General features: G+C 47.1%; 1 protein-coding gene across 1 annotated transcript; it reads left to right on the forward strand.

Moving 5' to 3' along the window:
• Ltf (lactotransferrin) lies at positions 1-25984 on the forward strand. Its single transcript, XM_050139219.1, has 17 exons — positions 1-149; positions 2584-2744; positions 3918-4026; positions 4269-4451; positions 4793-4940; positions 5504-5559; positions 7186-7364; positions 7758-7938; positions 8334-8488; positions 9650-9740; positions 10658-10705; positions 11888-12043; positions 14389-14530; positions 19053-19120; positions 21877-22061; positions 23452-23641; positions 25802-25984. Exons 1-17 carry the CDS (start codon positions 107-109, stop codon positions 25834-25836), a joined length of 2130 nt encoding a protein of 709 aa, XP_049995176.1. The 5' UTR covers positions 1-106; the 3' UTR covers positions 25837-25984.
• The last annotated feature ends 390 nt before the right edge of the window (positions 25985-26374 follow it).

Here is a 26374-nt window from a genome sequence, read left to right on the forward strand (position 1 = left end):
GGCAACAGGGTGGGGCCAGATCTGTGAGGTCACCCAGCATGGATAAAGGGCCCCAGGAAGGGTGCCAAAGCCAGGCTTATTCTCTAGGTCCCCCGAGACCACAGACATGAGGCTGTTCATCCCCGCCTTGCTGTTTCTTGAGGCCCTTGGTGAGTACAGGTACCTGGGGATGTCACCTGCCGGGAAGGTGGGCATCCCATCCCTGCCTCTGCCTGTAGGCACCGTGAACGCATACCTAACGGTTTGAACACACGAGTCTATGGGCATAGTCCTGCTTGCCCTTGTCTAGATGGGGGACAAGAACCTACTCCACTGGTTCAGGGCAGGGTTACGCTTGGGGCTGCTCAGAGCTCCCCAGAGAATCTCTAGAAATGCTGTCCCTTTGTGTCCTTCCAGAACTTTCAGTACCAAATGTACTGCTCTGTTTGGGGAGGAATATAAGACTCAGAGAGGATGAACTCTTTTCTTAAGACACACAGGGACCTGAGTTTAGATTCTAGCTTCTGCAAGGACGTGCAACTGTGGCAAAACATTGCCATCCTGACCCTCGATTTCTTCATTTTAAAAATGATGCGGCCAGAGGGGGACAGACTCAGACCTGTCTCAGGGAGTACTTGGGTGCTGTAGCAGTATCCAATCCCACCAGGATATACCTGGCTACTGAGGAAATGATGCCTCCTTCGGGAACGCTGGCTGCTGAGAGCATGTTCCGCTGCAGCACGGGGCTACAGAGGGCTGGGAGGGAGAGTGTTCCGTATTCAGCACCAGTATTTATGGGGTGGGGAGCTTGACATAGCACATAGTCTTTTATTCACCCAGGAGCAGGAAGGACTCCCCACACTGGCTTCTTGCCTTCCTTGTGCCACTCCTTGGCTCCTTTGGTTCCCTTCTTTTTTGGCTCTTTTCATGTCCAGAGTTCATCCATTACCCAGCTATACCAGCTCCCTATTTCTGCCCCTCTCTGTCCTCAGCGCTGTCCCCTGTCGCATATGGACCATCCTTTCCCTCCCAGGTCCTCTGGCCACACCTTCCCGGCTCAGTCACATAGGCATCAGTCTGCTCTGTCCCGCGGCAGGCAGCACTCCCGTCTCCATCCTCCCCTGCAAGTCTCAGGGTCACTGCTTCCAGAGAAGGCTTCTTTGTACCAGGATTGGGGACCCCCCCACCCCCATGGTCTTCCCCTCTGCCCTCTCTTAGCCCTGCTGCAGTGGCACCCTGTGTCTAACCCAGGGATCTTAGACAGACAGGCTAGCCCAGTGGTCAGCAGTGCTGGTGCCCAACTGCCTGGGTTCAAATCTACTTAGCTGGAAAGCCTTATCACTTGATAAAGCTACACAGTGCCTGAGAGTGTGAGGGTGTTGACAGAAAGCACCCTGAGGGGTGGATGAGGGGACTCGTTGGGTAAAGGTGCTTGCCACCAAGACTGAAGACCTAAATTCTAATCCCAGAACTCACACAGCAAAACTACTAATTTACTTTCTATCTTAAATTTATTCTTTCTGATCAAGTGTGGCGGCATGCACTTTTGATTCCAGTACTGGGGAGGCAGAGGCAGGTCTCTGTGAGTTCAAAGCCAGCCTGGTCTACAGAGTGAGTTCCAGGACAGCCAAGGCTACATAGAGAAACCCTGTCTCAACAAAAGGCCTTTCTGACTTTTCACATTAATGGAGTCATCCAATATTTTGTCTTGTATGTGGCGTCCCTCACCTAGAATAGATGAGGCTCACTCGTGTTATAACATATATGTGCTTCTTTCCATTTTATAGCTGAATAATATCCCATTGAATGGATGTGCAACATTTTGTTAAGCCATTCACTAGTGTTGGAATTTAGGTAGTCACACAATTTAAAATTTTTTTTGAGGCTCTAGATAAATAATGCCACTATAAATATCAATGCTAAGTATTTATGTAAACATGTGGTTTGTTTTTGTTTGTTTTGGTTTTTTGAGACAGGGTTTCTCTGTGTAACAGCTCTGGCTGTCCTGATACTCTCCTTGTAGACCAGGTCGACCTCAAAATCACAGAGATCTGGCAGCCTCTGTCACCTGAGTGCTGGGATTAAAGGCACGCACCACCACGGCATGGTGGAAATTTATGTTCTCATTTCTATGTGCAACTGCCAACTTGTTTCCCAAAGTGGCTACATTATTCAGTCTCAGCAATGCATGAAGTTTTCCATGTTTGCAACATTAAGATCTAGTTTGCACATAAGTAAAACGAGCTATAATCCGCCCCCTGCTTCCCTGCCAGGCTCATCTAGGACAAAGCAGGTAGAAGTCAATAAAAACAGTTTTCAGACTGGACCATCTTTTGGCGGGTAGGAAACATGTTAGCCATAAGAAGGAAACTAACCTAGGGACCCGTCACCTGTAACGTGTTGAATCTCAGCCCTCTGGCCGGGACAGAGTTCCCTGTGGTTCCGCAGCTTAGCTTAACTAGAGCAGAGTGGCTGAACGAGATTATGTAACATGGAGGAAGGAGGGCAGTGGCCATGGGAAGTCTACAGAACTCCACCGGACGGCGAGGAGGTCTCCTCCACGGCCGTTGCTGGACTCCTAACTCCCTCCCCTCTTTCCCCCAGGACTCTGTCTGGCTAGGAAGACGACTGTTAGATGGTGTGCCGTGTCAAATCCCGAGGCACAAAAGTGTTCCAGGTGGCAGAAGGCCATGAAAGGAGTGGGTGGCCAGCCACTCAACTGTGTCAAGAGATCCTCCACCCAGCGGTGCATCCAGGCCATTGTGGTAAGTTAATACCCCAACTCCAATAAAGGAAAGCAAGGGAGAGCAGCGGAGTCTAACTGGAAAGTCTCATCTCTTCCTTCTGCTTCGTTGTCTATCATTTGGGAGCAGTCCTCTTCATTCACAAGAACTGGCGGCTCTTGCTGGTGAAAGACAGACTAACATTGAGAGATACCCTGTGGGGAACCTGGGGTCTTATTTCACACTGTTCACAAGCACAAAGCAGAGGCAGTCGTATCTGATGGATGTGTCATGTCTCTAAAGCCCTGAGAAATAAGGCAGACATGGGCATAAGTGCCATATCCCAGCTGTTGGGCAGGGATGGCCAGGATGCTAGACAGTATCAAGACACACGTCTGCCTTCCAGTACCCGTGTAAAAGCTGGATGTAGTGGCTTTCAGCATCCAGGAAGTAGAGACAGGAGGGTCTCCGGAGTCTAGACAAACTGGTGAGCTCCAGGTTCGTCTCCAAGAGTAAGGTGGAGAGAGATGGAAGGCAGCCGAAGTCAAGCTCTGGCCTCCACATGTTCATGCCCTCTCATGTGTGAGCTCATACACTGCATACGTCCCCGAGACTGAAAATACACATGGAGTCAAAACAGGTGATAGAGTGTGTAGACCAAACAACTTGAAATATAAATGGCTGTGACAGCATGACCAAGGATGACTGGAGTGGAAGTAGACAGGCACATGTAGAGGGCACACACAACTTCGGGAGTCAGAGCCCAGGGGATGCTTACTCCACACAGCAAATGACCTCTGACCTGTGCCATCCTCTTCGAGGTAGGACATGTGGACATAAGGAAAACTAACTCACTCTGGAGCTCTGAAATACCATTTGCAGAGTTCGACTGCTTTTCTCCTGAAGCATGTCTGCTCCATTGTCTTTCTCTCTTCTTGTTCTTGTTCTTGTTCTGGTTCCCCCTCCTCATCTTCCTCCTCCTCCTCCTCTTCTACCCCTCTTCCTTTTCTTTCTCCTTCTTTCATCTTCTTCTTCCTCCTCCTCCTTCTTTGGCTTTTTGAGACAGGGTTTCTCTGTGTAGCCGTGGCTGTCCTGTAACTTGCTTTGTAGACCAGGCTGTCCTCAAACTCAGAGGTCCACCTCCCTCTCCCTCCCGAGGGCTGGGATTACAGGAATGCGCCTCCACTGCCTGGTGTCTGGTCCATTTTCTTTCAGACAAACAAAGCGGATGCTATGACTCTCGATGGTGGTTCGATGTTTAATGCAGGAACGGCCCCCTACAAACTGCGCCCTATTGCAGCAGAAATTTATGGGACCAAAACTCGTGAGTTCTTCCTAGGGACTCTTAAACCTGGTGGCTGTGTTGTGGCCGTGGACTCTGTGGAGTCAGAATGGATGAACACAAAGAGGCTGACCCAGTCAGCATCATACACTGGGGAGCTGAGTCTCTGGACTCTGGATGAAGACAGATCCTCCTGATACATGGGTCTCCTTCCTAAGGGGCTTGGGTGGAGTGGGATCTCCCAGCCGGACTAAGCCCTGTCCGTTTTCTCTGTTCCTTTGCAGAACCCCGGACTCACTATTATGCTGTAGCAGTTGTGAAGAAAAGCAGTAACTTTCGTCTGAACCAACTGAGAGGCCTGAGGTCCTGCCACACAGGCCTTGGCAGGAGCGCTGGGTGGAATATCCCCATAGGGACCCTTCGTCCATTCCTGAATTGGGAGGGGCCACCTGCATCCCTTGAAGAAGGTAAAGTAGTCTGGGGGATCCTGGGTGGTCTCAGGTGGGAGTTGCTATTCTCATTGTAGACCCAGGCCACTTTGGCATAGGTGGGCATCTGGGAGGAGTCCAAGGTTGGACAGAGATTGGCTAATCAACTAGAAACAGGGGCCACCACACCAATAGCTCTGGGAGACGCCAATGAGTATCTGTGGGCAAAGATGCACGGCTGGGTTCCCAAGACCACAGTACTGTCCTGTCCTGCAGGATGGAGGAAAGGGAGTCTGTCTGTGGGGGTCACTGCTGGGGGGCAGGGCTGCAGTGGCTGGGACTGGCTCACACTCTGTGGTCTACTTCTCTGTGTTTGACAGCGGTGTCCAAGTTCTTCTCAGAGAGCTGTATTCCCGGTGCCAACAAGGATCGCTTTCCCAACCTGTGTAGCTTGTGTACAGGGACAGGAGCAGCCAGATGCGCCTCTTCCCCAGAAGAACCGTACTCTGGTTATGCAGGCGCCTTCAAGTGAGTGATACCATCTTAGGGCAGGGTGCCATTTCCCTCGGTCCCCATTAGTGCACAGCCTGCTGGGGATGGAGATGTGGTTCTTCTACAGCTGTGCAGACTGAGAATCTGAGTCTTAAGAAGTGGCTGGCCTCTCTACTGTATGTTCTCCATCCCTTAGAGGCCCAACAAGGCCCCAAATTCTATACCACCTTGATGGTAGCCAACCTGGCAATGACTGCTTCTGACTGCCTCCTATTGTCCTAGGTTAGCTAACTTCTGCTCCCTCCCATCTGACTGGGGCAGCCACTGTGACCAGGCCATTTTGTTCAACTCGGGTCTCTCTCTAGAGTAGGAGAGTGTGACCTCTGGATGACTTACTCTTCCACCCTCTCCACCTTTGCCAAGACTCAGTGCCTCCTCCCCAGGCTGCTCCCGGCCCTCAGGCACTTTTGTCCAGTGACTTCCCTACCTCCTTGCTGACCTAAGCACATTTGCACACTTGGTCTGGAGAGAAAGAGCCACATGGCCAGTGACACGGCCGGGGACACCAAGTCTATAACTGCTTTCGTCTCGCTTCCCAGGTGTCTGAGAGACAACGCTGGGGATGTGGCTTTTACCAGAGGAAGCACCATATTAGGTAAGGGCAAGGGAGAAGCTGTGGGTGCAGCCCCCACTATTATGTCTGTTCATCGTCATTCGGATGTGCAGGTCGCCAGAGTCCTCAGTTTCCAGCCGCACTGTTATCAAGTTGCCTACAGGGTCCAGCTCTTATTTTAAGTTTTTCTTAAAAAAAGAAAAACTCCGAAAATTAATTTTTATTTTATGTGCATGGGTGTTTTGCCTGCATGTATGTCTGTTCACCACATGAATGCCTGGTGCCTTAAGAGGCCAGAAGAGGTGTCAGATCCCTTGGAGCTGGAGTTGCAGATGGTTGTGTTTCGCTGTATGGGTGTTGGGAATTGAACCCAGGTCCTCTAGAAGAGTGGCCAGTGCTCCTAACTGCTGAGTCACCTCTCCAGCCCCCACCTCACACTCTTGAAATCTGGCCTTGAATTCCAAACATAGCTGAAGATAATCTTGAATTCCTGCGCCAAGTGCTGGTATCACAGGCACGCGTCACAATGCCAGGCTTCTACACCCTTTAAAAGTATCATTGGACAGGCTGTGCTTTTTTTTTTCTTACTATGGAGCTGTGAGTTTTCAAGTCAAATTGCCTTTATTCAATATAAATTAGTTGCTAAAGTACCCAATTCTATACTAGTTTGTGTTCTGTTATTACTAAAAATTATTGAGTGTTATAGGTCAACCCTGTGGCATCTTGCCCTCTGAACTTTCTTTTAGTTTTATCACACTGTCCTGTTGATTTTATAAGCCCCCCCTCCTCACTATTTCTTTCCTTCCCTCCCATTGAGCTATATCCCCAGCACCTATTGTTTTCCTCTTTTTACTTAGACCAAAAAAGTATTTATTTGTGTGTGTGTGTGTGTGTGTGTGTGTGTGTGTGTGTAGTACACATGCACACGTGTATGCAGGCCCAGTCCAGAGGAGGACTTCTGTTGCTCTCTTTTGAGCAGGTGTTTGAGACAGGTTCATGCCCTGAACCTTTAGCTTGCCTTTCTGACTAGTCTGGGTGGCCAGCGAGCTTCAGGGATCATTTGTCTCCCCGGCACTGAGTTTTTAAGTGTGCACCCCCCCTTTATAAAAACAAGTTTTGAGGGCTTGAACTCAGGTTACCACACTCGTGTAGCAGGCACTTTAGTGACTGAGCCATCTCCTCAGGCCCAAATTTTTGCCATGGGTGACATGGGTAAGGTAACTTCCCTTGGCATCCACTCCCCCCATCACCTTCTCTTCTGTTTTTTGAGATGTAGCTCAGGCTGGCCTCAAACTTGTTATGTAGATAAGGCTGGCCTTGAACTCCTGATCTACCTCTCAAGTACTGGTACTGTGTGTGTGTGTGGAGGGGGTACCATGACAACTGACTTATCAGGCCTGTCTCCTTTTTGTCAGAGGCTGTGGGGACCTTGACAGAACTTGATCTGCCTCCTTGAATCACTGAAGCAGCTGCTTTAGGGTTGAGTTTAGCACACTCGAGTACTTTCTGGAGACTCTCTCTACTTTTCTCAGTATCGAGGACCAAGTCTGTCTTTTTGATTCAGTTTTGTCAACTCTGTGATCAGAATTCTGTTGGGGAGAAGGGGAGCCACAGCTCATGGTCATGGCCAAAGGTTGGCTCATCTTTCCCCCTCTCCCTTCCTGCCAGAGGAACTACCAGATAAAGCTGAAAGGAACCAGTACAAGCTGCTCTGCCCAGACAACACCTGGAAGTCGGTGGAGGAGTATAAGGAGTGCCACCTGGCCCAAGTCCCTTCTCACGCTGTTGTGGCCCGAAGTGTGAGGGGCAAGGAAGATGCCATCTGGGAACTTCTCAGCCAGGCACAGGTACACCCACCTACAGTCCCCGAGGCCTGATTAAGTTTGGTGTGGGGGGGGGTTCCCCATGCCTAACTTCTGCAGCAGAGAGAGCTTAAGGACTGTGGGCACCGACCCTCCTCTGGATAACAGAAACATTGGAACCTTTTCCGTTATCAGCCTCTGGCAGGCTCTCTTCGGCTCCAGCAGAAGCAGGGGACAAGGCGATATTCTTTGGTCCCCAAGGACCTCAAGACAAAGCAGTTTTCCAGGGAGTAAGCTATAGATGAGCTTGTGTCTCTGCAATGGGAAGAGGCCCTGCGAGAGAGGATGTCACCTCCTGCTCCATTAGAATTATCCCCAAGTCCCGGGTAGTCATTCCCCAGTTCATTTCTGGCCATAATTCTACTTTTCCGCCAACAGGACAAGTTTGGAAAGGACAAAACATCAGAGTTCAAGCTCTTTGCCTCCCTAGCGGGACAGAAGGAGAAGGACCTGCTCTTCAAAGACTCAGCCATTGGGTTCTCAAGGGTTCCCCCGAAGGTAGATGTTGGCCTCTACCTGACCTACAACTATATCACATCCATCCAGAACTTGCATAGAAGTAAGTAAACTCCAGGCAGAAACCCAAGGGTGAATAGGGCCTTAATGGGCGGTCAGGGCTGAGTCCTCTAAGCCAGCTGTTGGGCTATACACTAGTTTCCATGTCATGGGGCTTTTATTCCAAGGAACCAGAACATTAGGCACATGGTTACACTAAGGCCTGATGGATGGATTAGAAGTCAGGGAAGCCCACCAACGAACAGAGGTGAGGAACACAGAAAACCTTAGTTAAGGCCTGAAGCGGTTTGGGAGCTGTGATGGGGAGAAGGGAAGATGAATGGGTCCCACACAGATTCTTCTGCCTCAGAAAATCCAGGCAGGAACCTGATCCCCAGGGAGGACAGAGTGGGAATGAGGCAGAGCCTAAGTGTCTCTCACTATCGTCCCTCCCCACAGAGGAGAAGGACGTGGCTGCCACACGTGCCCGGGTCACGTGGTGTGCCGTGGGCAGCGAGGAGAAGCGCAAGTGTGACGAGTGGAACAGAGCGAGCAATGGCAGGGTGACCTGCACCTCGTTCCCCACCACGGAAGACTGCATTACCGCAATCATGGTAGGGAGCCTGGGTCACGTGTGGTGCGGGCAGCGTGCTTCTTGGGCGCAGGCCATGGGCGTCTGCTTATAGGGAGGTTGGTCACCCAAGACGCCACTGTAAAGGAGGAAAGCCCAGAGCGGGTGGGCTTGGGGCCACGCTAGCGCATGTGCTCATGAAGGAGCGAGCACCTCCAAGGTCTGAAAAGCAACTTGTGGAATTTCTACCCTTTTCATTAAAAGAGCAATTTAGGGTTATTGGGGTAATTTAGAAAAAATGGAAGATTTGCTTCTCTCTCTCTCTCTCTCTCTCTCTCTCTCTCTCTCTCTCTCTCTCTCTCTTACACACACACACCCCACTTGAATGTAGTTTCAGAGATATCTACAACAAGAGTTTTGAAATTCCTCATTCCAGTTTTCTTTTTATGTGCAGCTTAGAGCAATTCTGGATTGTATGGGTTATATACTTTGATCCAGTTTAAAAATAAACAGTATATATATATACACACACACATATATATACATATATACACATATATATATATATGTATTTTCAAGACAGGGCTTTTCTGTGTAACAGTCCTGGCTGTACTGGAACTCGCTTTGTAGACCAGGCTAGCCTCGAATTCACAGAGATCTGCCTGTCTCTGCCTCCTGAGTGTTAGGATTAAAGGTGTGCACCACCACCGCCCGTCAGGAAACATTTTTTAATATTTATTTTATTTGATGTGTACCTGTGAGTGAAAGAGTGTATTATGGGAGCCACATGCATGCAGTGGCCTCAGAGGCCAGAAGAGGGCATCGAGTCCCCTGGAACTGGAGACAGCTGAGGGCTGCCGTGTTGCTGCTCGATCTGTACTCAGGCCTCTGGAAGAGCAATGGGACCGTTAGCTGCTGAGCCAATCTCCAGACCCATCTAATTATTTTTTAATGTAATTGTAAAGAGATGGTGACTGAGAAAGTAGCTTTGCAACCTTGACGATCTGTGTTTCTGTATGGGGTGTGGTTTATTCATTCTAGCCATGAGTCGAGTTGACGAGCCAGCTTCTGGGTACCACGCTGCTGTGCTAATAGGCAGATGTTAGCTGAGAGCAGTTGTTCTCATGGTGTCTAGTCAGGTACAGGAACAGAAGACAGAGAGCGAGGGTCTCAGGTGTGTGGGTGACCTGCTCTGTCTCTACAGAAAGGAGATGCCGACGCCATGAGCTTGGATGGAGGTTACATCTACATTGCGGGCAAGTGTGGTTTAGTTCCTGTGCTGGCGGAGAACCAGAGTGAGTGGAGCTGATGTCCTTTCTGGGTCATTGCATATGAGGCTGACATGGGAGTCGGGAGGTGGGACCCCACTCACTAGATCTCGGAGAAGATGGGTGAGAGAAGCAGGAGAAAGAATAAACAAAAGGGGCCACCCTGTCCTTCTGAATTGACAGATCATGGGTGGTTTACTTCTCAATCAAAACAAACATTTTTGGGGGATGGTGAAATGAGTCATCAGATAAAGACACTTCCTACCTGAGTTCAACGCACCGGACCCACATGGTGGAAGGGATCGATTCCCATCAACTGTGCTCTGACCTCCACACATGCACCACACATGCCATGTGCACACACACACATACATACACACACACACACAAAAGAAATAAATATGACTTAAACTTTTTTTCATAGAACAACACAGAAAAATATACAAGTAAACAACTCAGTGACATTTTACAAATTGCACCCGTATACTGGCCTCAGGAGTCACCTGGTGACCTGCTGTCACCACAGTCCCTAAGAGCAGTAACTCCTGATTTCCAAAGACAAAAATCACCTCACCTCTCTTTTAATTAAGGGAGGAAGAACTGCACGTTTAATGTCTGCTGTGTCCCGCTCAGTTTTGTTTTTGTGATAGTCACTCACATAAATGTGTGGCTGTAAATTATTCAGTCCCATGGTTGTATAATATCTCCTGTGTGACTCTGCCATAGTTCTTCACCATTGCCTGGGGATGGCATTTGGGTGTTATTACTAATAGTACTGCTATGGTCAGCCATGTCCTTGTCTATGATGGAAATGTCTATTCCCCCGGCATTGAAATGCCTCATCATTCTCTTTGAATTTGGTCTTGTTTTGTGGGGATTTAAATGTTTATGGTTCTCAGTAACTCTGGGTATTCAATGGTGTTCCGATTGTCTTTGTTCTTCAGAATCCCCCAAAAGCAATGGCTCTGACTGTGTGGACAGACCAGCGGAAGGTGAGTCGGGTCAGAAAGAGGCAGGGGGATCCTAACCACCAAAAGAGGCTGACCATCATTGACAGATACAGATAATTCACAGGGGAATAATTATAATTAATGTTTCTATGGACCTTCATGCGTGGTGGAGAACTTCCATGTGGTCACTCAGTGCAGGGTGATGTAGAAAGAGAAACGTCACTCCCCCCTTCTGTATGTTTGAGGAGACAGTGGCCTGGAGAATTCCCCAGTGCCTGGGATCTCACTCTTAGCTAGAGACAATGCTGGTGCCAATCCTGGCCTTGAACCTGAATGCCCAGCATCAGCAAGTCCAGGCTGTGTGCTCTAGACCCAGCTGCTTGTAGAGTCAGAGCTTGCTAAGTTTTGTAGTCATGGCTCTTGCCCTCAGAGGGGATGATACATTTGACAGCAGAACTCAATCCTGTTAATGTCCTCACCATGCTGGGTTGGTTGTACTCAGCTCTGAGTGGTCCTTGTGCGCATGCCCCAGCATTCACGCAGCAGCTGATCTAGTGGTCATCGCTGCTCTTGCCTGATGCAGCTGCAGATGGCAAGTTGTGCATTGTTGAGGCCACTCCCATTGGTCAGTGTCTGTGCCCACAGGTAAAGGCTTATAACTCAGCAACTTATGTGGCTGGTTGGGGACAGTCCCCTGTAATCACTTTTTTTTTTTTGTAACTTCTTCTTCTTCCTCCTCCTCCTCTTCTTCTTTTCTGAGACAGGGTTTTTCTGTAGCTTTGGAGCCTTCCTGGAATTAGCTCTTATAGACCAGGTTGGCCTTGAACTCACAGAGATCTGCCTGCCTCTGACTACCGAGTACTGGGAGTAAAGGTGTGTGCCACCACCACCACCTGGTCCTGTAATCACTTCTTAAGATCAATTTTTTATACTATTTTATTTCACAGCTCAGATCACTCTCCTTGTCATAGAACAACTTTTCCTCTTCTCTTCTCTTCTCTTCTCTTCTCTTCTCTTCTCTTCTCTTCTCTTCTCTTCTCTTCTCTTCTCTTCTCTTCTCTTCTCTTCTCTTCTCTCTCTCTCTCTCTCTCTCTCTCTCTCTCTCTCTCTCTCTCTCTCTCACACACACACACACACACACACACACACAATGGTCAAAGATCAATGTACTCTCCACTCATTTGCACCCTGGAGGTTAAGATGGCCTCTGTTACCGTTGTACAGGGTACTTTGCTGTAGCAGCAGTTAGAAAGGAAGATACTGGCTTCAGCTGGAGCTCTGTGAGAGGCAAGAAGTCCTGCCACACCGCTGTGGACAGGACCGCCGGCTGGAACATCCCTGTTGGCTTGCTCGTCAATCAGACCAGATCCTGCAGATTTGGTGAGGATGTGGGAGGGTCTCTCAAGAGGGTGGGAGAGTGGAGGCTGTGGAGCCTCAGGGAAGGAAGTGGGTAGGAGGTTTGCTGCTTGGCTGTGGCATCCTGGTCTATTTTAGAATAATTGGTTCTCCTGTGGTTACTTCCTGGCGCCCTGGAGGCACAGGCTGCTTGCTACAGAACACTTCCTAGTTTCCCCAACGTCACCCCACCCCTATGGAGATCCAGATCTCAATATCAGCTTGCTTCCCCTGGATACCAGCTCTGAATACTTCCTAGTGTCCCCTAAATTCCTCTCAGAGCCCAACCTATCTATCCAGTGCCCACCTTGGTCAGCATAGACCATGTCCTTCCTGCTGCAGGCTTGGTGATGCCAGGACACATGGCATCTCTTAGGTGTGAGCCCCGTTGTATTAGGATTAGGTCTTAGGTGCTGGTTGGGACATATTTGGGGCACATGGTTGCTGTTCTTGCCAATCACCACGGTGCCTCCCAAGTCATGGGACAGTTGCTGCTGTGAGGTATGCAGCTCAGCTTTCCAGAGCCTGACACACCGTGACTCTTCCAGCAGTGTAGGCTTCCGGAGTCTGACAGCAGGACCCTTGCTCAGGGGACAGGGCTTTGTGTCACCTCTAGTTCCTCTTGTCTTGGGTTAGATCACACAGTGGGTACATTTAGGTTAGGTCTAGCTACAAGGAAGAGAAACCCTCCCAAATGCCAGAGGCTTAAGCAAGAAGGGCGCTTATTTCTCTCTCGCATAAGAGAAGTTGAGGAGAGTGTTGTCTAGAGTTAGCACAGTGACAGCATGGTGTGAGGACCTGGGCCTTAAATATTCAGTTACTTTGTTGGATGTGGCTAGTTCAACATGTTTTTACCATGTGCAAGCAGAGTGAAGGAAAGAGAGGGAGAGGGGACAATGGTGTGTGCCATGCCCGCCATGTGCGTGCATACGGATGCCAGGGAAGAACCTTGGGTGTCATTTTCACGAACAAGGTCTCACCAATTAGGCTAGACTGGCTAGCTAGCCTGTCGTAGGCAGCCTCCTGGCACCTCCCTAGGCTTGGAATCACGAGTGCACACTGCCACACCCGGCTTCTTTTGGTTCTGGCATTGAATTCAGGTCCTCACGCTTGGATGGCAAGCTCTTTAAGGACTGAACTTTCTCCCCAGCCCACAAACCCCCCAACAGCATGATTATTGCTTATTAAGTCTCTGTAGTACATTTATCGATTAGAACAATGCCGTAGATGAAGAACATCATTATGAATGACCACTTTTAATTTAAAAAATTAAAATATGTTCAACCTTCTGAGTTAGCAGCTAGCTGAATTGTTAATAATCTGATCTATCTTTTTGTAATCATAAGTCTGGTAAGATAGCTTGAGTTTTCTAATGCAGGTAAAAATGCAATAAAACAGTTATTTTCAAATGTAATAGTGTATGTAAAAAGTCCATGCCTTTTAAGAATGTTTCCAGAGAGTTGGCACCTGGCACTCCTGAGCATGTCATTATACCATGGGTGTACCCAGCCACAGGGGTGTACTCAGCCACAGGGGTGTACCAGATGCAGGGATGTACCAGGCATAGGGGTGTACCAGCCACAGGAGTGTACTCAGCCACAGGGGTGTACTTAGCTGCAGGGGTGTACCAGCCACAGGGGTGTACCAGCCACAGGGGTGTATCAGTCACAGGGGTGTACCAGCCACAGGGGTGTATCACCCACAGGGGTGTACCAGCCACAGGGGTGTACTCAGTTGCAGGGGTGTACTCAGCCGCAGGAGTGTACCAGCCGCAGGGTTGTACCAGGCATAAGGGTGTACCCAGCCGCAGGGATGTACCAGGCATAGGGGTGTACCCAGCCACAGGGGTGTACTCAGTCGCAGGGGTGTACTCAGTTCCAGGGATGTACTCAGCCACAGGGTGTACTCAGCCGCAGGGGTGTGCCAGTCACAGGGGTGTACCAGCCACAGGGGTGTACTGAGCCACAGGCCACCTTCTTTCTATTGAGAAGCCAGACATACAGGGAGAAGGCAGGGTCTCTATTTCTGATTTAGAAGTACAAATAAGAAGTCAGATGTGGCCCAGGTGGACAGTAGGTGGCCTCTGCTGCAGAGAGCCCTCAGGCCATTATGCACCTCAGCAGAGTTCCCACTACAAGACTGTGACGACAGGGCCCTCTGTGTGACTGTAACGAGCACCAGGACTATCCTGTCCCTGTGGGTCTGTGGTTGGTGGTGGAATATTGTTCTGTCCACATACTGAGCTGAAACCAAGACAGGCCACTCGCTGGGTAAAGACCTTATGTTGACGCTGGCCAAAAGCACTAAGGTACCCCCTTCCTTCTGCTCAGATGAATTCTTCAGCCAAAGCTGTGCTCCTGGGGCTGACCCCAGATCTAATCTCTGTGCCCTGTGTGTTGGTGACGAGAAGGGTGAGAATAAGTGTGCCCCCAACAGCAAAGAGAGATACCATGGCTACAACGGGGCTTTAAGGTGAGTGAGTCTGGGACAGAGGCCACCAGCATCAGGCCTCAGCCCTCATCCTCAGCGCATGGCTCTGTGGCTCTAGGGGCCGGGTGTGGCCTGTCTTAGACAAGCCAAGAGCCAACTGGGCAGCAGGAGCCAGAGCCTCCTATGACACCAGCATCCTGGAGCATGGAGGTTAGACGAGGACCACAGGGGTTCAGCTTAACTGTCCAGCCGGCAACCCACGTGGGGCCTCGGTGTTCTCAAATGTGGGGCCTCGGTGTTCTCAAGAGACATTTAGGTATCCCCCCTCCCACTCGGGTCACCATTACATCTTATGCTTTCACTTTCTCCTTGACTTTGGCCTTCAAGGGGCTGGAGAGATCGCTTGCTGCTCTTGCAGAAGAACTGAGTTCAGTTCAAGGACCCCTATCAGGTGGCTCACAGCTCCAGGGATCCAATGCCCTTTTCTGGCCTCCATGGGTACACACACACACACACACACACACACACACACACACACACACACACTTTAGCCAGGCAGTGGTGGTACATGCCTTTAATCCCAGGACTCAGGAGGCAGAAGCAAGTGAATCTCTGTAGGTTCAAAGCCAGCCTGGTCTACAGAGTGAGTTCCAGGACAGCCAGAGCTGTTACACAGAGAAACCATGTCTTGGAAAACAAAGAAAAAAAAAGGAAAAAAATTAAAAACAAAACCAAAACAATAAAAAAAATTAAATAGGTCTTTTTTTTTTTTTAAAGAAATGACAAGGAGAAAGCCGTCTTACAGTGTTATTTTCCAATAGTAATATCAAAATTAGCTTTCAGATTTCGTTCATTTTAAGTACTGCATGGGTCAGAAGTACTGTGCAACTCACATGTACTGGGGTGTTGTTCTCACGGATCTGCATAGTGTGTGGTGCGGATGTGGAGGCTCCTTCCCCATCCCTTGTTTCTTCACCAAGAGTATGCTTTACCACTAGATGGTGACACAGGTCCTCAGATGACAACGGTCAAACTGGACTTTGAGCCTTTAACTATAAATGTGATCATTTTGCTCCCAGGAAAGTGAGATTTTTACTGTATGTGGGTGATTTGTAAGCTTTCATTTTTTTTTAAAAGAAAGATTTACTTATTTTTATGTGCCTTAGTATTTTGCCTGCATGTGTGTCTATGTGAGTGTTGGATCTTCCGGACTGGAGTTATAGACAGTTGTGAGCTGCTATGTGGTTGTTAGGAACTGAACCCAGATCCTCTGGAAGAGCAGCCAGTGCCCTTAACCCCCTCAGCCATCTCTCCAGCCAAACATTGATTTTTTTAAGTGTACAAGAAATGTCCTCAAGGATTCACAAATAGAAAAGCTACAGTAAGATTGCACTTAGAAATACTAAGTAGATAAGTGTGATGCGAACCCAAGGGCGCCCTGTGACCCGTTTTCCTCGGACTTGCAGCACGATATTTATATCATTTCTCTGAAAATACCTGCACATCGGTGCTCCTGTTTATGCTAAGAGACACTGCTTTGTCTTCTTCCCAGTTAAATCCAGAATCTAGACTGGGAACATATAACAAAATGATCCAAAGCTAGGCCAGGAGTCTTGTTTTCTCTTACATCTATCTAAGATTCATTTAGGCTAGCTAAGAGCAGGTTGGGTTTCATCACGGCATCTTCAGACACACGTGGCGTTACATTCTGTTCCCATTTGTTCCCCTGCACTCTGGCCAATTGCTCCTCTCTCTTCCCCAGCTCGTTCCATCTTGGTTTCCCTACTGCATGTGTTACTCTACCCTCTCTCTTTCCCAGCTTCTCTAAGATCTCTCCCTTCCAGGGATGGGGAGATGGCTCAGCAGTTAAGAGTCCTGACTGCTCTTGCAGAGGACCTAGGCTTGATTCTTAGCATCCACAGGGTGGATCAACGTCTTCTCTGGCCTTGACAGGGTACCAGGCAGTCATGTGGCACACAGACATTAAAGCAAACAATCATACACATATAATAAAAATAAATCTTTTTTTTTTTTTTAAAGATCTCTTCCTTCCTTCTTATGGTTGTTATTCTGGTTACACACACACACACACACACACACACACGCACACACACACGCACACGCACACGCTCACACACACACTTTTACATTCAGGCTCCACATCTGAGAGAAAACATGTACTATTTGTCTTTCTGAGTCTGGTTTATCTACAGTTTCATCCGCAAACATAATGATTTCCTTTTTCTTTAAGCTTCCACTGTGAATGTGTACACATTTTCTTTACCCTTCATCTGTTGGTTATCATCTTGGCTGCTTCCGTTTTGTGGCTATTGAATAGAGCAGCTATAATCATGGCTATGCAAATGTCTCTGTCCTTTGTGTATATACTCAGGTGGGTGCAGCTGGGCCAGATGACAGCTTTAGTTCCAGGGTTGTAAAGAACGTCCCTAGTGGCTGCGCAGGTTTCATGCCTGCATTCGTAACCAGCCTACAAATACTACTGGTTCTTAACGTGTAGCTTTCAAGTTTTTTTTTTTTTTATGACTTCCTGCTATGGTATAAAACCTTGCCTCTCCCACTGCCTCCTGTCTGTCCTTCTACTGCCTCAGCCCCAAACTTTGCCTGTCTTGACACCTGGATTTGTCTTATCGATGCTTGTATTGCTTTGACTACTCCAGCACTGTTTTCATATTTAATATATGGCACGAGGGTGTGTGTCCGCGCCAGGCACGGAGGTGCCTAGGAGTTGATCTCACATCACCAGACTTTTGAGGCAAGAGCTTTTTATCCACTGAGCCATTTCCTCAGCCCATGTTTTTATCCCAAATGCTCTGAAATTTTATTTCTCTATGCAAATCCTCTCTACTTTATTAGATTGGGCAGTTGGTGGGCATTTCACTAAATTATTCGGTCTTGGAAAACAATTATTTTGTTGACAATGTCTATTCTCTTTTCTCTAACTTCTCTTGAAGCCTTGTTTTTTAAGCCACGGACTTCTGCTGATCACCATCTTATCTCCTACAGTTCCTTAGCTAGTTTTTTACTTCCAGTTTCAGCAAAATTTGCTTGGTTTTATATTTTACTCTTATCTTAAAGCATGTTTGTGGTGAGGACTATTCATTTCTTTTTAAATGCATTTATTTATTTTATATGTATTTTGCCTACATGTATGTCTGCATACTACCTATATGTCTGGTGCCCTCAGAGTCAAGAAAAGGGAGTCAGATCCCCTGGAACTGGGATTATGGATTATTATGAGCTGCCATGTAGATGCTGGAAACGGGTCCCCTGGAAGAGCAGCCGATGCTTTTAGCCACCGAGTCATCTCTTCAGCCCCTTTTTTTTTTTTTTTTTTTTTTTTTTTTTTTTAAATTTGGCTTCTTGGACAGGATTTCTCTGTGCCACAGTCCTGGCTGTCCGGGAACTCTCTTTTGTAGACTAGGCTGGCCTTGAACTTACTAAGGTCTGCCTGCCTCTAGACTCCATTTTTTACTTCCCTTGTGTATCTCTTTGTATTACAACTATTTCTGTTTTGGAACTTCCTTTGTTTGCTTCATGAATGTTTCATTTCTTGATATCTTTAATGATATTAAGTAAGTGTAGTTTGTAAAAAAAAATCCTCTCCCTTATACTGTCTCTGAATCTTGGGGGTATTCTTTTGGTATAACCTTCTATGTTCTCCCTTCAAACATCTGATGGCTTCAACCTGTTTCCCCACATTTGAGAGTAAGGGGGGTGGGGGATTCTTAGTTCTCTACCAGTCTTCCAGTCTTAGTGGCACTGGGCCTCATGGTAGGGCTCCTGGCTTGAGCATCAGAGTCTACGGATATTTTCTTGACTTCATCTTCTCGAACATAGACTTTTCAGTTTTTTTTTTTTTTTAATGCATGGTGATGGGGGATGTTGAGATAAAGGTCTTACTCTGTAGCACAGGCTTGCTTCAAGCTCACAGCAGTCCTCTTGCCTCAGCTTCCAGAGTGCTGGGATAATAGCCATGAGGCATGAGCCGCTTGCCCAGCTCCCCTGCTTCTGCCTTCCCCTGGGTTGTTGCCTACTCTGCAGTGTTGTCAAGGTTCAGCCTTCCTAAGGGGACTGCTGCACGAGACGTGAGGGCACCTGTGTGAAGCTCTGTCCAGTTACCCTGTTCTCAGCCGCTTCAGCCACACCTTGTCTTTCCAGTTGCCGAGTCTGGAGTCCTGTGGTGCATGTCAACTTTCCTCTGAGCTGCTACCGTCCCACCTTATGCCACAGCTTTGTCCCTTCAGTTAGGCCAGTACTGCTTGGCCACCGCCTTTCCAGATTCCAAAGCTGGTCATTGTTTCTCTTTTATAAGTTTATGGGTTAAAAAAGAAAAATCTCACCAGCGGTGTTTCCCTGGCGTTTTAGAAGGAGAGAAGATGCACAGACGCTTGCAGATGCCATCTTAAATTTTAAATTCCTGGAAATAGTTCCAACTTTTGCATGTTTACTTTCATGGTTTAGTTTGGGAATGTGTGCCACAAATATTTATGAAAATTCTAACGGTTTCTCTCTTGTGGTATATTTATTTTGGGAAATATTTTAGGTGCCTGGCTGAGAAAGCAGGAAATGTTGCATTTTTGAAGGACTCCACTGTCTTGCAGAACACTGATGGTATGTGAGGACGTTTCACTTCCTCTTTCAAAGCAATCTTTAGCACCATAGCACACCCTCATCTTCAGGTTTGTATTTGAGCAGATAACACAACTCTTTTCAGACTTTTGACTAGAAGAATTCTATTTATATTTATTTATTTATTCATTCATTCATTCATTCATTCATTTGAGACAGGGTCTCGGGTTTTTGTTTTTGCTTTTTGGGGTTTTGTTTGTTTGTTTTTTGAGACAGGGTTTCCCTGTGTAGCTTTTCCCTGTGCAGCCTATCCTGGAACTCACTCTGTAGACCAGGCTGGCCTTGAATTCACAGAGATCTGCCTGCCTTTTCTTTCCAAGTGCTGGGATTAAAGGTGTGTGCCACCACCGCCCAGCTAGGGTCTCACTTTATAGCTCAACCTGGAACTTACTATGTACCTCACATGAACCTTGAACTCATGGAAGCCTTTCTGTCTTGGCAAGTTGAGTTCTGGGAGTTATAGGCATGAACTGGTGAATTCTAAAGTCTCTAGCATAGTAGGCAGCATGGGAGCATCTGTGGTGTCACAGTGATTTTGAAGCAATTCACACACACATATACAGATATGTACACATTCACGGACATATGCACATACACATACACACATATACACATTCACACAGACATGCATTTGTATATCTACATATACAAATTAACACACATACACATTCACAGACATACACACATTCACACAGGCATATTCACACACACCACCAGCCATAGTTGGTAGCACCTGTGAAGAAACTCATGGTCTGTCTATATTTGATGAAACAAGCACAGATAGTAATAGTAACTGAATATATGTAGATAAAATTTCCTTTTGAAAAAAAAAGTAAATAGAAGCCTTCCTTCAGCTTGGTCAGAAATTCCTTGGGAGTCAGTGAGTTAAAATCCACAGGAACATGTAGGTTATGAAGGATAGTGTGCCAGCCACCATTTGAACAAGAACCTCCCCTCTGGACTCTAGATTAGGAAAGCAAAACTAGGTCTTCAACTCTTGCCAGCCGTTTGGTACTTCTCCTCAGCCTCCCCACCTCTGCCTCCGCAGGCGACTTGCTGATTTGTTCAGTAAGCTGTCAATCCTACCTCTTCTTTCTTTTCCTTCTCCCGGCCTGTTGTTTCTGGGTGAGCATGCTTGGGTTAGGAAACTCCTGAGTCCAAAATTATCAGTATTAAGTAGAGGAAATTCCGGAGGACTCTAGAGAGTACTCCATGAGGACGGCAAGGTGTTTCCCAAGGAAGGAGAGTCAAGTGCAAGCTTGGTAGATGAGCCTGCGAGCCTGCGTGTGCACACTCAGGCACGTCTGCACTTACACCTGGAATTTAAGGCAGCCTGTGGGATATTCAGGGATCAGACTGATGTGGAGGTTCTCGGGTACTTAATAGCTATATTTATTGGAATTAACTAAACACACTCAATAAACTCATGGAGTTCCCTATTTTTTCCATGTTGTACTGAAATGAGAGGGAAAAGTTTATCTTTATTTGAAAGTCCGAGTTTGGAAATGCTTTCGAATTGGAAAATGTTTCAAGATTGACATATCTACCGTGTGGGAAATCCTGCACTTGACCTCATGTGCTGAGTCACAGCCTGATTGCAGCCACTCTGGAAACCCTGTGCAATATCACCTTCAGGTGACCTCTGTAATTTGCACGTGAAACATAATGGATTTTTTGCATTGCCACCTCCATGGTATTTCATCGTGTATAAGCAAATGTTCTAAAATTTGAACAAATTCCAAAGCAAAAGTATTTCTAGTCCTAAACATTTGGAATAAAGGATACTCAACATGTTTTCTTTTTTGGAACCTACTAGAAAATATATAGCTAGATAGCATTCTTTTGTAAAAGGAGGGGCTGGGAAGATTTATGTCAGTGGGTAAAGTGCAAGTCATGCAAGCATTAGGACCTGAGTTCAGATCCCCAGTACCCGTGTAAGAAGGCAGATGAGGATCCAATGCCTCCAGTCCCAGCTCTGGGGATGCTGGGGTGGAGATCAGTCAGTCTAGCTCAATCAATGAGCTGAGTTCAGTGCAAGACTGTACCTCACAAAATGAGTGAAGAAGTGATTGAGGAAGATAGCCAAATATCAACCTCTCACCTCCACACATACCTTCGCAGGCAAGCACACCTGCACATATGTGTATACACACATACAACACACACATACATACACACAAAAACACACACAGATACAAATACATAAAGATGATTTAAAAGATTGATTGAGATACAACTTGAATATTGTAGCATCCGCCCATTGTCTGTGTACAATTTAGTAGGGTCTGGAACATTCAGAGTGATAAACCACCAATATGGTCCCACTCCATAATACTCATCTGAACAGCGTGAAAAACCCCTTGCCCTGTTGGCAGACCACCATCTTTGCTATTTTAATATCTGCTTCCTGTCAATATGACTTTGCCTGTTCTCATAAATGCAATCACTTGTGGCCTTCTGTAGCTGGTTTCTTTCAACCGAGCATCTTGATTTTGAGTGTCAGCCATGTTACCGCAAGTATGAGCTTTACTCCCTTTGTTATTGAATAAGATCTTTTACATGGCTGGACGGTGATGCTTGCCATATCTGTAGTCAAATAGCTTGTGCGGAATCAAGCTTCGTTTCGTCTCCTGCGGCTCATCACAGCCTATATATGCCTTTCAAAGGAGTCATACCGATACAGAAAGATGCCTTGACCAAGCAGCTAGCTGTGGCTAATGACACCTTTGTCTCACCAGGAAAGAGCACTGAAGAGTGGGCTAGGAACTTGAGGCTCGAGGACTTTGAGCTGCTGTGTCTTGATGACACCCGGAAGCCAGTGACTGAGGCTAAGGACTGCCACCTGGCCATAGCCCCAAATCATGCTGTGATATCTCGGACAGACAAGGTGGAAGTCCTTCAGCAGGTGCTGTTTGACCAACAGGTAAGGGCCACCAGGGTCCCCGAGTAAGTCCTTCACTGCATGAGCTCCTATAGGAGGTGTTCATCCATTTAAGCCTTTCTTTCTAGCCCCTCTGCTTGATTCATGGGGATAGCATTTGCTCCACGCTGGGAATCTTTCTAGGGGATCAGTTAGGCTCTTTGGTTCTGGACGTGAACTCGTGTCATGGTCCAGAAGAAACTCTATCCTTTCCTCCCTGCTCTTTCCTTTCATGACTTATATTAGTGAGCAAGCCAAGCGGGCAATGCTTATGACAAAGTCCATAGAGCAGCAATCCCAGAGATCACTCCACATGTGGGAGACACAAGGTCCTCGTCCTTACAGATAAGCACCAGGAAACCAGGAATGTTAATCACGCATTGTCCTTCAAGGAGATGTATAAGAGAGCTGGGAACTGATGTGGTTAACCGCCTGGTGACTTCTGTGCTATCTGCGTGGCCAGGCCACACTGACCCCAGACTCTTCGGTTTATCTCAGTCAATCTGTTGCACTTTCCTCCCTGAGACACTTATCAGGAGCATTGTGTGCCTTGAGCCAACTCCCCCAGTTAATCTGTAAGCCGATCTTTATGGAAGATGTCATTTGTATTTTACAAGAGTTTTGATGCAATCATGTCTTAAGCTTCATTGTATTGTATACATGGGACGGAGTTGATTAACACCAGGAAACATTTTCTAAATTGTACTGTGCTTAAGTACGCCGAATTGTACACCTGGAGTTAACTACTCCATGTCAGATTTGCGAAGTTTGATCAACACTGGCTGATGAGTCATGTTGAACCGGACTTCCTTATTGCTTTCCCATGGATTGATACTCTGCTGGCCGTGGTAACTGTAGGGACCCCTGCACCCATGGATTTAGGGCTGATTGTGTTCTGGGGTGCCCTGTCCTAGTCTCACATGCTGGACCTGGGTATGCCTTTTGAGCCCAACAGTCCTGGGCATGGAGAAAGGACTGTTGCTAAGAGGGGCTGAGTATCCTGCAATGACCCAGCTCCTAGAAGCATGGGAGTTTTCCCACTTCTGTTGCCCCTCTGGACAGCTGGAATGATAGAATGTTCTAGATGATCAGCTTTTAGGGCAGATCTCAAAAAAATCATCATCTGACTTCTGATCACCAGCAAGATGTTCTACAGGAAGCAAGAACAGATTTAGTAGTAGGAGAGATGTGTAAGGCAAGGTGGGAAGTGAGGCAAAGCCTGAGCCCTGGCCAGAGTGGGCGTGCTTCCAGGAGCAAGGTTTGGGAAGAGTCGTGCAAGGCAGGGAAAGGAACACTGCTGCCTTTCTGCTCTGCTCCTTACCCGGGATGAGAACCCTTGACTTTCCCATCTTCTCTTTTGACTACTCACGGACTGTTGGTTCTTTTGACACAGAATCAGTTTGGAAGAACTGGATCGAGGTGTCCAGGGGAGTTCTGCCTGTTCCAGTCTAAAACCAAAAATCTTCTGTTCAATGATAACACTGAGTGTTTGGCCAAACTCCATGGCAAAACAACGTATGACAAGTACCTGGGACAGGAGTATGTCGTAGCCACCGCTAATCTGAAGCAGTGCTCAAGCTCCCGTGAGTGGATTCTAGATGGAATTACTGAGGAAGCAACCTGGCAGAATGTAGCGGGCTTTCTTTTGGGCAGCCAAACCGCTCCTAAATCATGACATGGAGACTTCTTATTAGATACCAATGTTCGACCTTAAATTATGCTTGCCTCGTTAGCTCTTATAACTTATTTTAACCTGTTTCTCTTCACCTATACTTCACCTCAGAAAGAAAGTATACCTTTCTTTCATTCTGTATGTCTTCCTTTTTCTACTTCTGTATCTGGCTGGCTGGTGGCTGCCTGGCTGCCTGACCCCAGTCATCTCCCATTTCTTTCCTTCTTCTCTTCTCTTCTCTTCTCTTCTCTTCTCTTCTCTTCTCTTCTCTTCTCTTCTCTTCTCTTCTCTTCTCTTCTCTCTCTTCTCTTTTCTCTCTCTCTCTCTCTCGCTCTCGCTCTCTCTCTCTCATCTAGATTCCTCCTCCTACTTATTCTCTCTTCCCATCAGCCCCACTTATCCCTCAACTGCCTAGATATTGGCCATTTAGCTTTTTATTAGACCAATCAGATGCTTTAGGCAGGTAAGGTAAAACAGCAACACATCTTTGCCTAATTAAATGAATGCAGTATAAACAAGTGTAGTGCACCTTTACATAGTTAAAATAATATTCTGCAGTATAAACAAATGTAGTAGCACATCTTTACATAGTTAAAGTAATATTCCACAACAGGAAAAGGTCAAAGTTCAGAGGCCAAAATACATGTAGAAATACAAATTCTTTAAAAACTTAAAATGTAGAACCAAAAAGATGGTTTAGGGGTAAGGGTACCCACAGCTCTTCCAGATGACTTGGGTTCAGTTCTAAGCACCTGTCCATGTGGCATCTCACAATGTGTGTAATTCCAGTTCCAGGGAATTTAACACCCTCTTCTGACCTTTGTGGGTACCAGACATGCATGTGGTGCTCAGACATACATGATGCAGGCAAAACACCAATACACATAACAAAATAAATTCAAATATAGGAAGGTGTATAATTTAATTCTTGAACACTATTTAGAAGAGAGCCTAGAGATGTATCTCAGTTAGTAGAGTATTTGCTTATTATGTATGAAGCCCTGGGTTCAATCTCTAACGTAGTATAAACTCGGTGTAGTGGTGTACACCTGTAATCCCAGTACTTGAGAGGTAGAGGCATGAGGATCAGATGTTCTCCTTGGCTACATATAGAGACTGAAACCAGTCTGAGGTACCTGAAACCCTATCTCAAAAAAAAAAAAGATTTCAAACACACACACACACACACACACACACACACACACACCCGCACTCAGATCGTTGAAGGACTTTCAGAAGTGATCTTCAAGTTTCAGCATGCACTGACTCCCTGTGCACAGTGAGCCTTGTGAATCCCTGTATCTGGTCCCCCACTCAGAGGCAGAGGCCTGGCAGATGTTGTGGTCCAGGGGTAGAAACAGGCCCAGAATCTCTTTGTTGTCCTAAATTTAGGATGATTTTTGTCCCCAAAAGAGACATTTGACCTTTCCTAGAAACATTTTGGATGACCGCAGTTTTGTAGGTACTGCTGATACCTGGCAGTAAAGGCTGGGTAGTTAGCAAGCAATGCACAGGATACCCCATCCTACAAAAAGGTTTATCAGGTTTCCCATGCTGATTGCACAGAAATGAGGAGCCAAGTTCTGTATTGATCGTCTCCTTGGGCTGCTGTATTGCAGGTTGACCTAGTAGGGCTACTGGATAAACCATGTGAACAGGTAGCACTGGTGTAGAGGCCACGTGCCCAAGGGCAGAGCTGCTTCCCATGCTGCCCCTAGTTCATGGCACAGTGACTCACCCAAGGCAGATGCCCAGCCACTGTTTGCAGACAAAGGATGAGCAAATAGATCGCTCTTCACTGTGTACATTTTAGGAGTCAGAGGACCACGAGTGTCTTGTGGACCTGAGAGGTGTGAGCTGATTCACTTAGAGGTGGAGTCAAGTGGCCCCAGTCAGAGCAGGAGGCCACAGTTGCTAGAAGAGGCTGTGGAGAACACATGGGGGGATGAGGCAAGCCCTGACTCACAATGGTGGGGCAAGGGCTGGGATAGTGTTTTCAAGACCTCTTTGATTTATAGATTTGAGAAAAAAAAAATCTGTTCCTGAATGTCCTGCTTTCTGTGTCCCACAGCACTCCTGGAAGCCTGCGCTTTCCTTACCCAGTGAAAACACCGAGCCAATGGCCAAGCCTTCCCAGGGAGCCTCAGCCCAGATTCATGGCATCTTGGGGCCTTGCAGAAAGGGGGGTTCGCTGATCATCTCTTCTTATAACTCTCTGCTGTCACTTTAGGTAGAAATAAAACGAGAAATTGTGTTGGCTTTCTCTTCCTATGAAATGTCACTCATCATGTCTCAAATTTTACACGGAAATCGTGTGTCTGACCAAAGGCTTTTGCACACTTGGGCTCTCCTTGTGAGCTTTCCAGGCCCAGCCCTTCTTTGTTCTGAAGTTCTGGGCACGATGCCCATTGATCTGGAATCGGGGGACAAGCCAAGTGACAATTTCTTTCCAAAAAAAATCTGGTTTATTCACACAAATATCACAGTACAGACGCATATGTGTGTCCCAGATCACATGTGCCTGTGTATGTACATGTGTGCCTCAACATATGTTTGTATACATGACGGTGCGTGCTCCTCACACTAATGCTCATGCATGTGTGTGCACATGCATGTGAAGGCCAGAGGACAATCTTGAAGGTCA

The sequence above is a fragment of the Alexandromys fortis genome, unplaced genomic scaffold (assembly GCF_014885135.2).
Source record: "Alexandromys fortis isolate MF-2015 unplaced genomic scaffold, M_Fortis_MF-2015_v1.1 scaffold_36, whole genome shotgun sequence".
Classification (NCBI taxonomy): domain Eukaryota; kingdom Metazoa; phylum Chordata; class Mammalia; order Rodentia; family Cricetidae; genus Alexandromys; species Alexandromys fortis.

Bases quoted from the DNA above. Each gene is read 5' to 3' on its own strand.
- Ltf (XM_050139219.1), top strand. From the start codon at position 107: ATGAGGCTGTTCATCCCCGCCTTGCTGTTTCTTGAGGCCCTTG. The intron at 150-2,583 runs GTGAGTACAGGT...TCTTTCCCCCAG, and splicing joins GCTGTTTCTTGAGGCCCTTG to GACTCTGTCTGGCTAGGAAG. The intron at 9,741-10,657 runs GTGAGTGGAGCT...TTTGTTCTTCAG, and splicing joins TGTGCTGGCGGAGAACCAGA to AATCCCCCAAAAGCAATGGC.